This window comes from Syngnathus scovelli, chromosome 15 (genome assembly GCF_024217435.2).
Source record: "Syngnathus scovelli strain Florida chromosome 15, RoL_Ssco_1.2, whole genome shotgun sequence".
Classification (NCBI taxonomy): domain Eukaryota; kingdom Metazoa; phylum Chordata; class Actinopteri; order Syngnathiformes; family Syngnathidae; genus Syngnathus; species Syngnathus scovelli.
This window is the reverse complement of record NC_090861.1, coordinates 668267-680496: the sequence shown is the minus strand read 5'-3', so window position 1 is coordinate 680496 and position 12230 is coordinate 668267. Positions and strand designations below refer to the sequence as shown.

Below are 12230 nucleotides of genomic sequence, written 5' to 3'. Positions count from 1 at the left end.
GAATAACAACACACTTGTTTTCGTGCCGCTCTAACTCATTACACGCCATCGTGTCCAGTCGATTTCATGTACTGTCTAACATCCCCATTCATTCTTCCATCCATCCATCATCTCATTCTTCTCTCTTTTCATTTCCACTCATTTTGCGTGCTTCCATGGCAGTTGGCTCATCCAGTGAGTATCTCATTTCATGCCATTTCTGTACGTTTGAGAGTGTGTGTGTGCGTGTGTGTGAGACTTAGTACATCATTTTGGGAGGAATTGTTGAGAGAATAACTATAATTAGCAGCCAAACACTAGGGTTGGAATGACTACGTTATTTTCCACAATTGTGCGTTGTCAGCACTTTGCAATGCAAGTTTAATTGACTATATCTAATGTGGAATGGAGTGTACGAGCATACAAGCGTATATTACACCACTTCCAATGAATTCAGCTTAATGGCCATGTGCATGTGGGTGTCATCTGAAAATCCTTTTTTTTTTTCTCTCTCTCTCTCTCTCTCTCCCTCTTTTCTCCCTCCAGTGCCCCCTCAGATCGTTGTGCGGCCACGGGACCAGATCACAGCTCCGGGCCGCACTGTAACCTTTCTGTGTGGCACAAAAGGAAACCCTCCACCGGCTGTCTTTTGGCAAAAAGAAGGAAGCCAGGTAGCAAATGCTCATGTTTATTTTCAAATGAGTTCTTCTCAAATATTGCATCAGCTTGATCATGATGGTGCATATGCCTGATGAACAACTTGATAGGCCTTCATTCTTTGCTTGGTCTGTGTGCTGTGTGTGCTATTGCACCAGCATGACACTCACCCACACAATCATACACACACACACACACACACACACACACACACACTCCTTCCAATCATTTTTCTTCACTCTGAATTTTTCTCAGCATCATAGCGCGAGTGTGCGTAGGCTTGCACAAGTACAAATGTGTCCATGTGTGGGTTTTGCACAAGCGTGTGATCTGCTTTCCAACATGTTGGAATGTACTGAAAGATGAGATGACGAGAGTGTGTGGGTGCTGTGGCGAGGTATACACTTCACTGTATTAATAACATTTCATAAAAATAAAAAAAAAGCCAGCTTGAACTCGGAGCATGAGCATCCATGCACTAATGGAAACACATCCAACAGATAGGTAATAAGCATCAGATGTTCTGACCTGAATTCACCTGTTGTTTGTTTTTCCTCCAGATTTTGCTGTTTCCCATTCAGGAACTCTCACAAGGGCGTTTTTCAGTGTCGCTTAGCGGTGAGCTAACCATCATTGACGTCCGCGTTGAGGACTCTGGCTACTACATTTGCCAGGCCATCAGCGTGGCAGGCAGCATACTGACAAAGGCTTTACTAGAGGTGGAAAGTGGTGAGTTACACACACACACACACGCACACACGATTCTATGTCGGCGAGTGGAACAACCAACACCGCATAGGCAAGTTGCTAGATTCATGTGAAATTGTTTCCCCTAATTGGTTGATTGTTTGATTTTGAGGAACGAAGATAGAGCAGACACATTTTACTTTGAAGGTTCACAGATTCATTGGATCCCCCCCGCCCCACCCTCTGGTTTTTAGATTTCAATTTTGGATCTTCCGCTATAAACATCTCCCACTGGGCTGGAGGCATAATGCTTAATCTCCTTTCAATGTGCACTGATGTAAAGTCAAATATCCTTCAAATGAAAATCCCCCTCCCCCAAATGAGCAGACAGCAGGGGGTCTTTTCTGATGTAATCAAAGCAGACAAGTGGCACTATGCAAATAAAGCAAGTGCAACATATGTTTCTCTCAAAGAGGCTTTCCGTCCGTCAACACTCCTTGATGGACTTTTCACATTATGAGTTGCTACCAGAAAAATCCTGGATTGGTTCCAATCCGAGGGAACAAATAAATGTCTTCTTTTTTTTTTTTTTTTTGTGGTTGTAACTGATGATTATCATGAATATGTGGAAATTCTGAAAGCCACGGTAGGTAGACAGGTGGCTAACCTTGGAATGTACAAATGTCGTTCATCTTTTGAATCCCCCCCTCCCTCCCTCCCACAGCGCCCTCCGATCATGTTCCCCCCATCATCCGGCAAGGGCCGGCAAATCACACGTACGCACCGGGTTCGACGGCACAGTTACACTGCCACGTCATGGGGAAGCCCACTCCCACTATTCAGTGGGAGAAAGACGGCCAGAGGATTCTAGGGACTGATGCTCGAATCCGTCTGATGGAAAATGGCACGTTCCAAATTGCCCATCTTCAGGTATGTCCATTTGAATGAATTTAAATGAGCATAATTCCCCGTCTTGGATTAAAAGCGACTTGTCTTTGTATGTATGAGCAGCACTCTTGAGTATTTTCATGGGAAAAGCTCTTTTTTTGTAAGTCGCTGAATAAGAGGAGAAAGCAGACAAATATTCTCAGCCTTGAGGCGTGACCAGCATGATCGTGATTATGCAAGGCCATTAGCAATCATTTGTGCTTTTGTACTCCGTGCTAATGAAATCCATTTGGCACACAAGTCCCTCTTGGATAAGAAGCAACACCTGAGGTCACTCACCGTTGCATTGCAGCAACTTGAGGAGGAGACTGATTGATTGCGGCCTTTTTAATGACTAACCATCATTAATACTTGTAATTAAATTCTCAGGACATTTGAGATCTGAATAAAAGATTGAGCTGGATATAGAGAAGCGAGATAAGGGGTGAAAGAAATAGACGAAGCGCTCGGAAACCTCTTGAACGCGTTTTTCCAATTTTCAAAGGTGTGAAAGTTCATTTCTTCAAAAACTTGTTTGTGATCAGACAGTTGTTCTTCACGGTAGTCTGTGTAACATCCTTGCTCACGCTAGGATGTCTCTTGTAAAAAATGTGGCATCTGTGCACCAGCGGGTAGATTTATTGCACACGGGATCATTTGATTTGCACGTGTCCTGCACTGAATATCAAGTAGCTGTCGGGCGGCTTTAAAGACAGGTGCCTGAGAAATTTCTAACTGGTCATTAAAATTCAGTCTTTGATCCTTCTTTTAAATCTCCTGCTCTGGCAGCCAGGGATTACTGTAGATGAGGAGCATAAAAGGCACAAGCTTGACTTTTGCCTCGACTTCAAATACGGGAGATCCAATCATTTAAAAAGTTGAATGAAGCAATGTATTGATCGATAATAATGAGTGTTGTCACAATATATTCTTATTCTTTCTCTGGCCGAAAATGCAGTCGCCAGGTCGGCTGTTAATGAGGTCTCAATGTTCTGCCAACTTCCTCGAGGCTCAACGAAGCGCGACGCTTTCTGCTTTTGAGCGATATGTCACTTTGTCACATCAGCGCTAATGAGTATATGAACATTAAAACCCGGCCGGCCTCGCAACACACTCAACTGATGACAGCGCTCGCACACCTCTTTGTGTTGTGTTGCCAGGAAACCGACTCTGGCGTGTACACTTGTCTGGCTGCCAGCTCCAGCGGTGAGACAAGTTGGAGCGGAGTGCTCACAGTTAAAGGTGAATTATTTTTTTAAAAAAAATTCTGCCTGCTTCTAATCTATGCAAATGTGAGCTTCATGTGGCAATGGATTAAGATGAGAAATCGTCTGGAGAGAGGGAAAAAAAAAAGTATTTCTAACACTGCGTTTGTTGTCGAATGACACGACAGAGAATGCCGAGCCGTCGGTGGCTCAGAGCACGGAGCCTTTCCAGTTGCCAGGTCCGCCACACAAACCTATTGTCACAGATGTGTCCAAGAACAGCGTCTCTCTGACATGGCAACCCAATGCTCACGAGGGAGGAGCTGCGGTCACCTCCTACATCGTTGAGGCCTTCAGGTGACTTTTAGCAATCCAATGATCTGTTCACACTTTGAGTCACATGTGGGAAAATAATGCTGACAACAACCAGTACTGTAAGACGGAGTTCGCAACCTTGGAATGTTTTTGTAGTATTCTAGTCTAAATGTAGCACTTGTAATTTAGACCTTAATTTATAGTTCTCAAATTTAGAGAGTATTCTTTGCTCTGGAAATAGGAGATATTGTTTTTCTAGAACATGATATAGTTCAGTGATCCCCAACTTTATTATTTTTGCCGTCGGACCTATTTTCTCTTTATTTCATGTTCCAAAATGAAGACTTGTTAGTTGTCTTATGTTAATTCATTAAAAGGTGTGTTTTGCCTTTTTTTTTTTTTTTATCTTGTTTTTTAGGAAACAAAATGATAACATGCTTGTGCATTGACTTGCCCCAGAAGATTAATTGCATAATAGCACGCTAATTTGCAGCGTCATTAATGAACGTGTTAAACTGACAGCCCGTTTATAAACTCTTGCCATTCCTTGGATGCAAATCAATATTGCAAAACACGCACAGTCCCAAATGCAGCGCACATCTTTTTGCCATTTATGACATGAAAAATGTCATCTTTTTAGTGGAATGTTACATCACACGCCACGCCACGGCAGCCTTAAGCCATGATTTGCCTTGGCGGCCAATTTAACGTGAATAAAATAGCAGTAGCATATCCTATGGCGAATCTTGTTCCGCGCACATTGAAACATTTGAAAGCTAATTTGTTTTGTCACCATCTATTCCAGCCAATCAGCCGGCAGCACTTGGCAAACTGTAGCGGACATGGTGAAAGTGGAAACGCACACAATCACCGGCCTTCTCCCCAACACCATCTACTTATTCATCGTCCGAGCCGTCAACGCCTACGGCCTGAGCGACCCGAGTCCCATCTCGGAGCCTGTCCGAACACAAGGTCAGTCAGCAAGGACTTGAAGGTGAACCCGAGCGTAATCTCGGCCTGCGTTTGCTTCAGACGTGAGTCCGACCGGACAGGGGGTGGACCACAGACAGTTGCAGAGAGAACTGGGGGAGGTGGCAGTCCAACTACAAGAGCCCATCAGGCCGACGACATCCTCCATCCGAGTCTCCTGGGCTGTAAGACTCTTGGTTTATTTGTAATTTTTTTTCTTTCATTATCCCAGGGAAGGTCACCGTGTGTGATTTCTTCCTCTAGGTCGATCGTCAATCTCAGTACGTGCAAGGCTACCGTCTCTTTTACCGCCCCAGTGGAGGAACATGGCTCCTCCAAGACATCAATTCCCCCTCTGAGCGCAGCACCGTACTCACCGGCTTGCTTAAAGGAACTGAGTATGAAATAAAGATCCGGCCTTATTTTGACGAATTTCAGGGGAAAGACAGCCGTACAATACTGGTTCGAACCCCCGAAGAAGGTAATAGTTCTACTAAACCTTAGGAAAGGTAATAAGTGTCGTAAATAAACAAAGTATAATTTTCTTCTTTTTTTTTTTTTTTTATCAGCCTCATTTTGGGTTGGGTTAATACTCCCCATGTTTTTTTAATGTTTAGCTCCGGCTCACATTTTGCTTTTATTGCTTGATTAAAAACTTCTGATTAAAAAGAACAGTTTGGGGTCACATTCAGCATTGTCTGTCTTTCATACAAAGCCTTGCGTATGCCTTTTAGTGCCGAGCGCCCCGCCAAGAGCTGTTACAGTGGCAACGGTGAAGCAGAGCAACACCTCCAGCATCATTGTGTCATGGGAGCCGCCACCCAGCGACATGCAGAATGGGATCATCCAAGAGTACAGGGTAAACACCTCGGACACGCAAGTAGCTGCTACGCCACAACGAGGGCTCATCTTTGTTTGTCAACAGGTTTGGTGCGTTAGCGCTGGCAATAGCAACCAGACGCGCTACTCCATCAACAAAACAGTGGAAGGGCACTCTTTGTCCACGGCATTGAAAGGCCTCACGCCTGGCGTCCTTTACCAAGTGGAGGTGGCAGCCGTTACCGGCGCCGGTGTGGGCACCCGCAGTCAGCCTTTGCCCGTCCTCATCAGTGAGTCCAGAAAATTGCATCAGGCTCACCCTGCTCTTTGTCGGCGGTTCTATTATTTTGCTACGCTTCTCCCAGAGACGGAAGCCGAACAGCCGTCCGTGACGAGCGCCAGCGACGACAACGGGGAGAGCGACGCCAGTCTGGCCGAGCAGATTACCGACGTGGTCAAGCAGCCGGCGTTCATCGCGGGCATCGGCGGGGCCTGCTGGGTCATCCTCATGGGCTTTAGCGTCTGGATCTATTGCCGACGCAAAAAGAGAAAGGAGTTGAGCCACTACACGGCTTCCTTTGCTTACACGGCAGCAGGTTAGTTAGCACTTTGTCTGTCGTATTTTGTGCTACAGCACAGGCATGTGGATATACCTGCTCATTGGTGCAATGATATCAAGGCTCTGCTCTTCTTGTTGCATCCTCTTTGTCTTCTCTAGCTGGATTTCCTCATGGGGACAGATCTGGACACAATGGAAGGTACTCACTCCTCGGGACTCCATAAGGACATCCTAATGTGTCTTGCGTGCCGTTTTTGCTGTGCCCATCTGGACGGTGGTGGATGTCGTTCTGTCCAACAGCAGAATGTATGTGTGTGTGTGTGATGTCTGTGTAGGCCAGGCGTGCTGGGTGGCAGCATGGGCAACTACCCGTGGCTGGCAGACTCTTGGCCTACCACCAACTTGGTCCACAGCGGTAAAGAGGCTGTCAACTGCTGCACCAGCAGTCAGGACACAGCCGAGCGATACTATAATGGTACAAAACGTGGCATTTTCAGCCAAACCTGGTCAATGGTGAGCTGGTTCTGTTTTCCCACGCTGCGTAGAAGCCGGCATCTCCAACTACCTGAATCAGACGGAGAAATGCAGCATGAGCGGCTCCACCGAGGGACCCATTTACAGCACTATTGATGCCAGCGGCGAGGATCTTCACAACTTCACCTCCACCACTCCCTATGCCTCCACCACCATCATGCCCTTCTCAAACCAAACGCAAAGCAGCCCGCTTCATGGTGCTGAGCAAGATGACGGACACTGGATCATCTGCGGGCCTCAGTACGCTCAACCCGATCGCTGTAACGGTGAGGGCAAAAGATCCAACTCATTCGATCTGGCTGCCTTGTGAGCCTACACTGACTGCTTGAGAGAATTATTGATCAATTCTGGTAACCCAACACGAATTAAGACTGAAGTGTTGAAAGCCATTTCTTGCAGTGTAATCATGATACATGAATGATTTATCATTCAGTCGCTCCATTTCGATGCTAATGTTATTATGATTTTTTCTTCTCTTCTTCAATCGGACGTTTTCTTTCATATCTTTTTATTTTTCATTCATTTCTATTCATATTTTAGTTAAGTCAAATGATTGCAAGTCTAAAAGAGCGACTTGTTTTCTAGGTAAGCCAAAGCAGAAGGCCATGGGGAAGGCTGTTAAGGCGCCATCTTTAACATGGATGGAGACATTGCCCCCACCTCCCCCACTCGGAGAGTTGGAGCAATGTGACCAGGAGCCCCCGGAGAATGAAGACATGGAAATAGGGTGAGTCTTCAAAAAAGTGATGATTTTGTCATCTTCTCCAATCCCTTTCCTTTTGCTTGCAGCTCAGACCAAGAAGAATGGTGTCCTCCCCTCCCGGAGAGGACGTACCTGATGGAAGGCTCTGAAGACATCTACCCCCACGGGAACAACGCCGCCTCCTCTCCGGCGACTTCTTACAGTCACCAGTCCACCGCCACGCTGAGCCCGTCGCCCGACGAGGAGACGCGAGCATCCCGTGACCTGCGCCGGCAACAAGAGGAAAATCACCTCCCGCGGTACGTTACGTGGATCCTTCATGTTTGGCTCTGAGCTGAGGAGTGTTGCCTTTGCAGCAGAAGGGTACCGTGCGGTCCAGTGCCAGTTCCCCAGGCACCGAGCGCACCGCTCACCCAGTCCAGCCTCTCCAGCCAACAGCATCTCGCCTCGTTGGAGGTTGGCCCGTCCCAGTGCCAAAGTCACGCGGCGCGCAATGAAGACGACGACGTCAACGCGACCACGCCCGGTATGGTGTGCGCACGCAAAATAAACTCAATCCAGTAAGGGGACAAACAGTCAGGAAGTTAAGACAAAACATTGATTTCTTCAAGTATTTTGGAATGAAGACTAAAATACATTTGACTCATGAATGCTGTTTTTTATTTTTCTCTCTCTCATTCAGTGCACAGCCGGGCATCACCAGCAGATACATGCTCTCCACTCAACCAAAAAGGTCGCGTAAAAAAAAAGCCTTCCAAGACTTCCGTTTACAGGAGAGAACTACACGGAGGTAGGACTTTTCTACTGAGCAATGGAAAGCACATGTTTTTGTAAGCTGAGAAAAGCAACGTTGGAGCACAAAGTGTATCATAATAATGAGTCTATACTGTTTGTGCTTCTCTCCTCAGACCTGCCTCCACCTCCAGAACCACCCCCAGAGGAGGCTCAATTGCACAAGTGCACGGAGGCTGCTAAAATGCCCAATGGCTCGCTCTCCTCCCTGGAGAGGAGCGAGTATGACAGCGGTGGACACAAACGCAAAGGCTCAAGACAAAGACACGCTGAAAGTAAAAGGACGGCCTCTATTTTGGTTGACGTGTGTTTATTTTGAAATGAACTTGACTCGGTCGGTCGGTCGGTCGGGCTTGGCCCATCCCTGATTCTGATTAGCGCTTGCAAAAAAATCAATGGCCTTAATGTTTCCACTCTGCACTTTTTACACCTTGCACATGAAAGCATGTGGAGCGCAAGTGGGCGTTAAATGATTTGACATGCCTTGAACGGTTAAATAAATGTCAAAGCAGTAACTCTGGACTTCAAGAGATGACTTAAAAAAATGATTCACTTTATTCCATAGCTGCACATGGCGAGGAGGTGACGCTGTACGCTGGTAAAGCCGGTTACCTTCCCAGGAATCACATGTCCGGTAATTGCTCGACCACAGGAAGCTCCTCGTCTCGGGGCTCCACGGGCTCCCGGGGGATCAGCGCGGCCAGGAAAAGCAGCGAGGTAGGATACGATCATGTCTGCTTAATAATTGAAGCATCCAGGTCATTATGAGCACACTAAAGCCTCATTAGAGAAGTTTGTAGGGTTACGCTGCACAAGACACAAATCAGCAACGAGCTAGATTATGAGTCTCCAAAACAGTAAAAAATTGAAAAAGATTTCATCAAGTAAAAACGCTTTTAACTCATTCAGCGCCATTGACGGTTAGGGTACAAAGACAGGGCAGGGCAGGGCAGGGCAGGGCAGGGCAGGGCAGGGCAGGGCAGGGCAGGGCTGGCTCCCTTGTACGTCTGCTATTGCCCAGGTCAAGTCAACCCCCCGTGGAGTGGTGAGGAACACCTCAGCCCTTAATGGCTGCCTTGCTGAGAACATGAAAGCTTCATTGCTATAAAGTTTGGGGTGCTTTCACAGGAAGTCTGGCTCAGGTTGCCTCCTTCTTCCTGTTTTCTATCTTTGGCTCGGAGACAGGGAGGTGCTGCTGTCCCTTTCATTTGACGCATTGATGTGTATGAGACATTTTCCTTATATGATTGATCAGAAATGAAGAATGAGAAAACTGATGTCTATTTATTTATTGTTATTATTTATTTTTATTTATTGTCTTTTTTTTCAGGAAACGAGATAAGGTCATCTTTGACGAGACCTGATGCCTCCATTGTTGATCATCTTTTAACTGTGGACACTGTGATCTATAAATAAGACTCATGTCATTGTTGTGAAAGAACAAAAGCAGACTCTCCATTTTTTTCTTTTATAGTGATTTGTTTCTCTGATTATTTATGAGCTATCCAGTTTTTTTGGGGGTTTTTTTTATCCAGCTATCCGATTTGTAAATACCTGTGTGTTGTTGGCTTTGGATACAGGGAAAGAGAGTTATATTGTATTTATGAGTACTGAACAAAAGAAAAAGCTCATCTTTGATTGTGCCAACTTTTTGGGTGGAAACTTACAGTATACTTTTTCTGCATTAACTACTGTTGCACTCTTCTTGGTGATGGCAAAACAACAGAAAATATCAAGCACAAAAGAAAAAGCCAAAATGTGCAGGTTTCTTCTTGCTCTGGTCTGATTGGGATACCTGCCCCGATGCAGTCCAAAAGAATGTCGCCGTGTAAGCCCTTTGTTTCTGTGCAGCAGAAAGACAGACAGACAGACTGACTGGCAGACAGACAGACAGGCCCCAGTAAAGTCTGATTGTAATCCCGCCCCTTCCACGCTCCTCACTTTGTCTGAGGGATGCTTTGCTGCAGTCGTAGAATCACATTTCTCTCTCTCTCATCTGTCCCTATCTCTCTTCTACTTTTTTTTTTCAGAATAAACAATGTCTGTTGACTGGCTTTTTGTACCATTTTTGTTTTGTAAATGTACAATAAACTTCATTTGCTGACTTAATTTGCTGTTAAATGTTTTCTTTTTTTTTTTTACAGGGCAAAGCTGAGCAACAATGCCCCTGAGAGTGTTGCTTGATTTTCTTTCACCGCAACTCAATTTCTTTTATTTGATACGACCGGGTTGTTTTATTTGTTCCCCTGTTGTACGACACCAAAATGTTCATTTGACAAAAAAGTGAAAATGTGCGTAATGCAAATTAGCTTACCATTTCATTCAATCATTTTATTGAATGGATTAATCTATTCTATTAAACATTCAATCATTTGCACGGAACATCACTGTGAATGAGATGTCTTACAAAAATGCTTCGCCTTGGCATCTTTCATTTTCACAAGTCCATTTTGAAGGCCATCATCCTCGCAAAAACACCTTGGAACAAAGTATCTCCAGGGCTTTCTTGGCAATAAGAGCTTACACTATGATTTGTTGACACCAAAAAGTTGAGAGCATTGTTGGTCTGAAGAGTTGTGGAAGGGCACACACACACACACACACACACACACACACACACACACACACACACACACAGACACAAAAGTGTGTCCCTGGCCTGAAACCCTGAGATTGACTCAGCGAAGCCCGATGGACCCTGGTCTAAATCCTAATGACTGCTTATAAATTGAGTCTGACAACCTACGGGGGGTTTTCAAAATAAGCAATTATTCAATTACATGACAATTTCATTTAAGAGTTTTCAAGTTCACTTCCAGTTTGTTAAGTCTTTCAACCTCCAGGGAGGAAAAACTTCATTTGGATCCATAATCACATTCTATCCTGTGTATGTGTGCCTTGTTGATTAAGTCAAGCATGCAAGAGCAACGGATGACGGTTAAGAAAAAGATTGACATGACTGACCTTCAACAGAATGACCCGCACTCTTTATCCTTTAATTCCCCCCATCACCTTCCCTCCATTCTCGTGGGTGCTATAAATCACTAACTCGTTCATTAGGCTGTTGTCAGGGCCAAAACGCCCACTGGAGGAGGCCAGCAGAAAGATGAGGAAAGACAGACACAAAGAGAGAAAGCAATTGCATCATTTCAACTCGAAAATGCAGCCCACTAATTTCCATGTTCATTTGCCGGTGACAAGGGAGATGGATGTGACTTTTTGGCTGCTGTGATACCACGAAAAGAAAGCCTTTATGTGATTGTGAAAGCAAATGAATAAGGCCATTCAATGAGGCTAGGAATTCAATGTTGCTCTTAAAGCACTGGCTGGATTAACAATTGCTTTTTTCTTTTCAGCCCCAAAACACACTTGCATGGTATGATTTGAAGTCGTCTTGTATCTGTAGCGCTGTAAAAATGCAGCGCTAACAGGGATCTCGAAGGATTGTTTCCCAACTAATATTATACAGACTACAGAGGTTGCCCATGGCAACAGCTGAGTCTATTTCAGTGTATGAAAACACATTTTTCAATTTAAGGTTACACTCTAGTCTAATAGATGGCACGGTGTGAAGTGAAACACCCGGAAAATGTATTTTGATATTCATTTGATCGTGCACTTGGAGTCTCCTAGATTGTGGAAAAGTGTCATCTATCCCTCCAGGTGTTGCAGAAATACTTTTATCATCTGTTTGGGGTCTATTTTTTTAACTTTAAGTTTTGTCCATACGTTTCGTATCTATTACGTCACGTCCGTCGGGGCGGCACTACTAAACAAGGTAATTGTGGGTGCAGCCAATCGGTTTCTCAAATCCGCCATCTTTATTACCCGGAAAAACTTTTGGAGTCCAAACAACTCAACGATGCCGAAGTGGAGAAAAGGATTTGCCGAAAGACTTGGATTCATTGAGGGTTCACTAACCCTTCGAGCCATCGAAACGACACACACAGTAAAGCGGTAAGCTAATGAACTGTATTTCACCTTTCTATTATTGCGTGTCTATGATGCCCTCGTTTTCATTAGCATAGCATTAGCATCAGTCTTTCTGCTGGTTTTAGTGATGTGCGCTGTGTTTCTACTACTC

At 45.1% G+C, this 12230-nt stretch overlaps 1 protein-coding gene across 5 annotated transcripts in view; it reads left to right on the top strand.

Annotated features, from left to right (window-relative positions):
- Window positions 1–10255, top strand: part of robo3 (roundabout, axon guidance receptor, homolog 3 (Drosophila)) — a 64554-nt gene extending 54299 nt beyond the window's left edge. For 4 of the 5 annotated variants that reach the window (XM_049742177.1, XM_068653123.1, XM_068653124.1 and 1 more), the window contains 21 exons: window positions 526–650; window positions 1197–1365; window positions 2048–2253; window positions 3411–3492; window positions 3644–3812; window positions 4576–4742; window positions 4803–4924; window positions 5004–5220; window positions 5474–5598; window positions 5665–5848; window positions 5924–6154; window positions 6277–6316; window positions 6453–6592; window positions 6663–6917; window positions 7237–7378; window positions 7441–7653; window positions 7711–7880; window positions 8037–8144; window positions 8263–8421; window positions 8712–8863; window positions 9477–10255. In XM_049742177.1, coding sequence (XP_049598134.1) covers window positions 526–650; window positions 1197–1365; window positions 2048–2253; window positions 3411–3492; window positions 3644–3812; window positions 4576–4742; window positions 4803–4924; window positions 5004–5220; window positions 5474–5598; window positions 5665–5848; window positions 5924–6154; window positions 6277–6316; window positions 6453–6592; window positions 6663–6917; window positions 7237–7378; window positions 7441–7653; window positions 7711–7880; window positions 8037–8144; window positions 8263–8421; window positions 8712–8863; window positions 9477–9488 — 3188 coding nt within the window. In that variant the 3' untranslated portion in view covers window positions 9489–10255. The remainder of the gene's footprint in view (window positions 1–525; window positions 651–1196; window positions 1366–2047; window positions 2254–3410; window positions 3493–3643; window positions 3813–4575; window positions 4743–4802; window positions 4925–5003; window positions 5221–5473; window positions 5599–5664; window positions 5849–5923; window positions 6155–6276; window positions 6317–6452; window positions 6593–6662; window positions 6918–7236; window positions 7379–7440; window positions 7654–7710; window positions 7881–8036; window positions 8145–8262; window positions 8422–8711; window positions 8864–9476) is intronic. The other variant, XM_049742178.2, reaches the window with a different exon arrangement.
- The last annotated feature ends 1975 nt before the right edge of the window (window positions 10256–12230 follow it).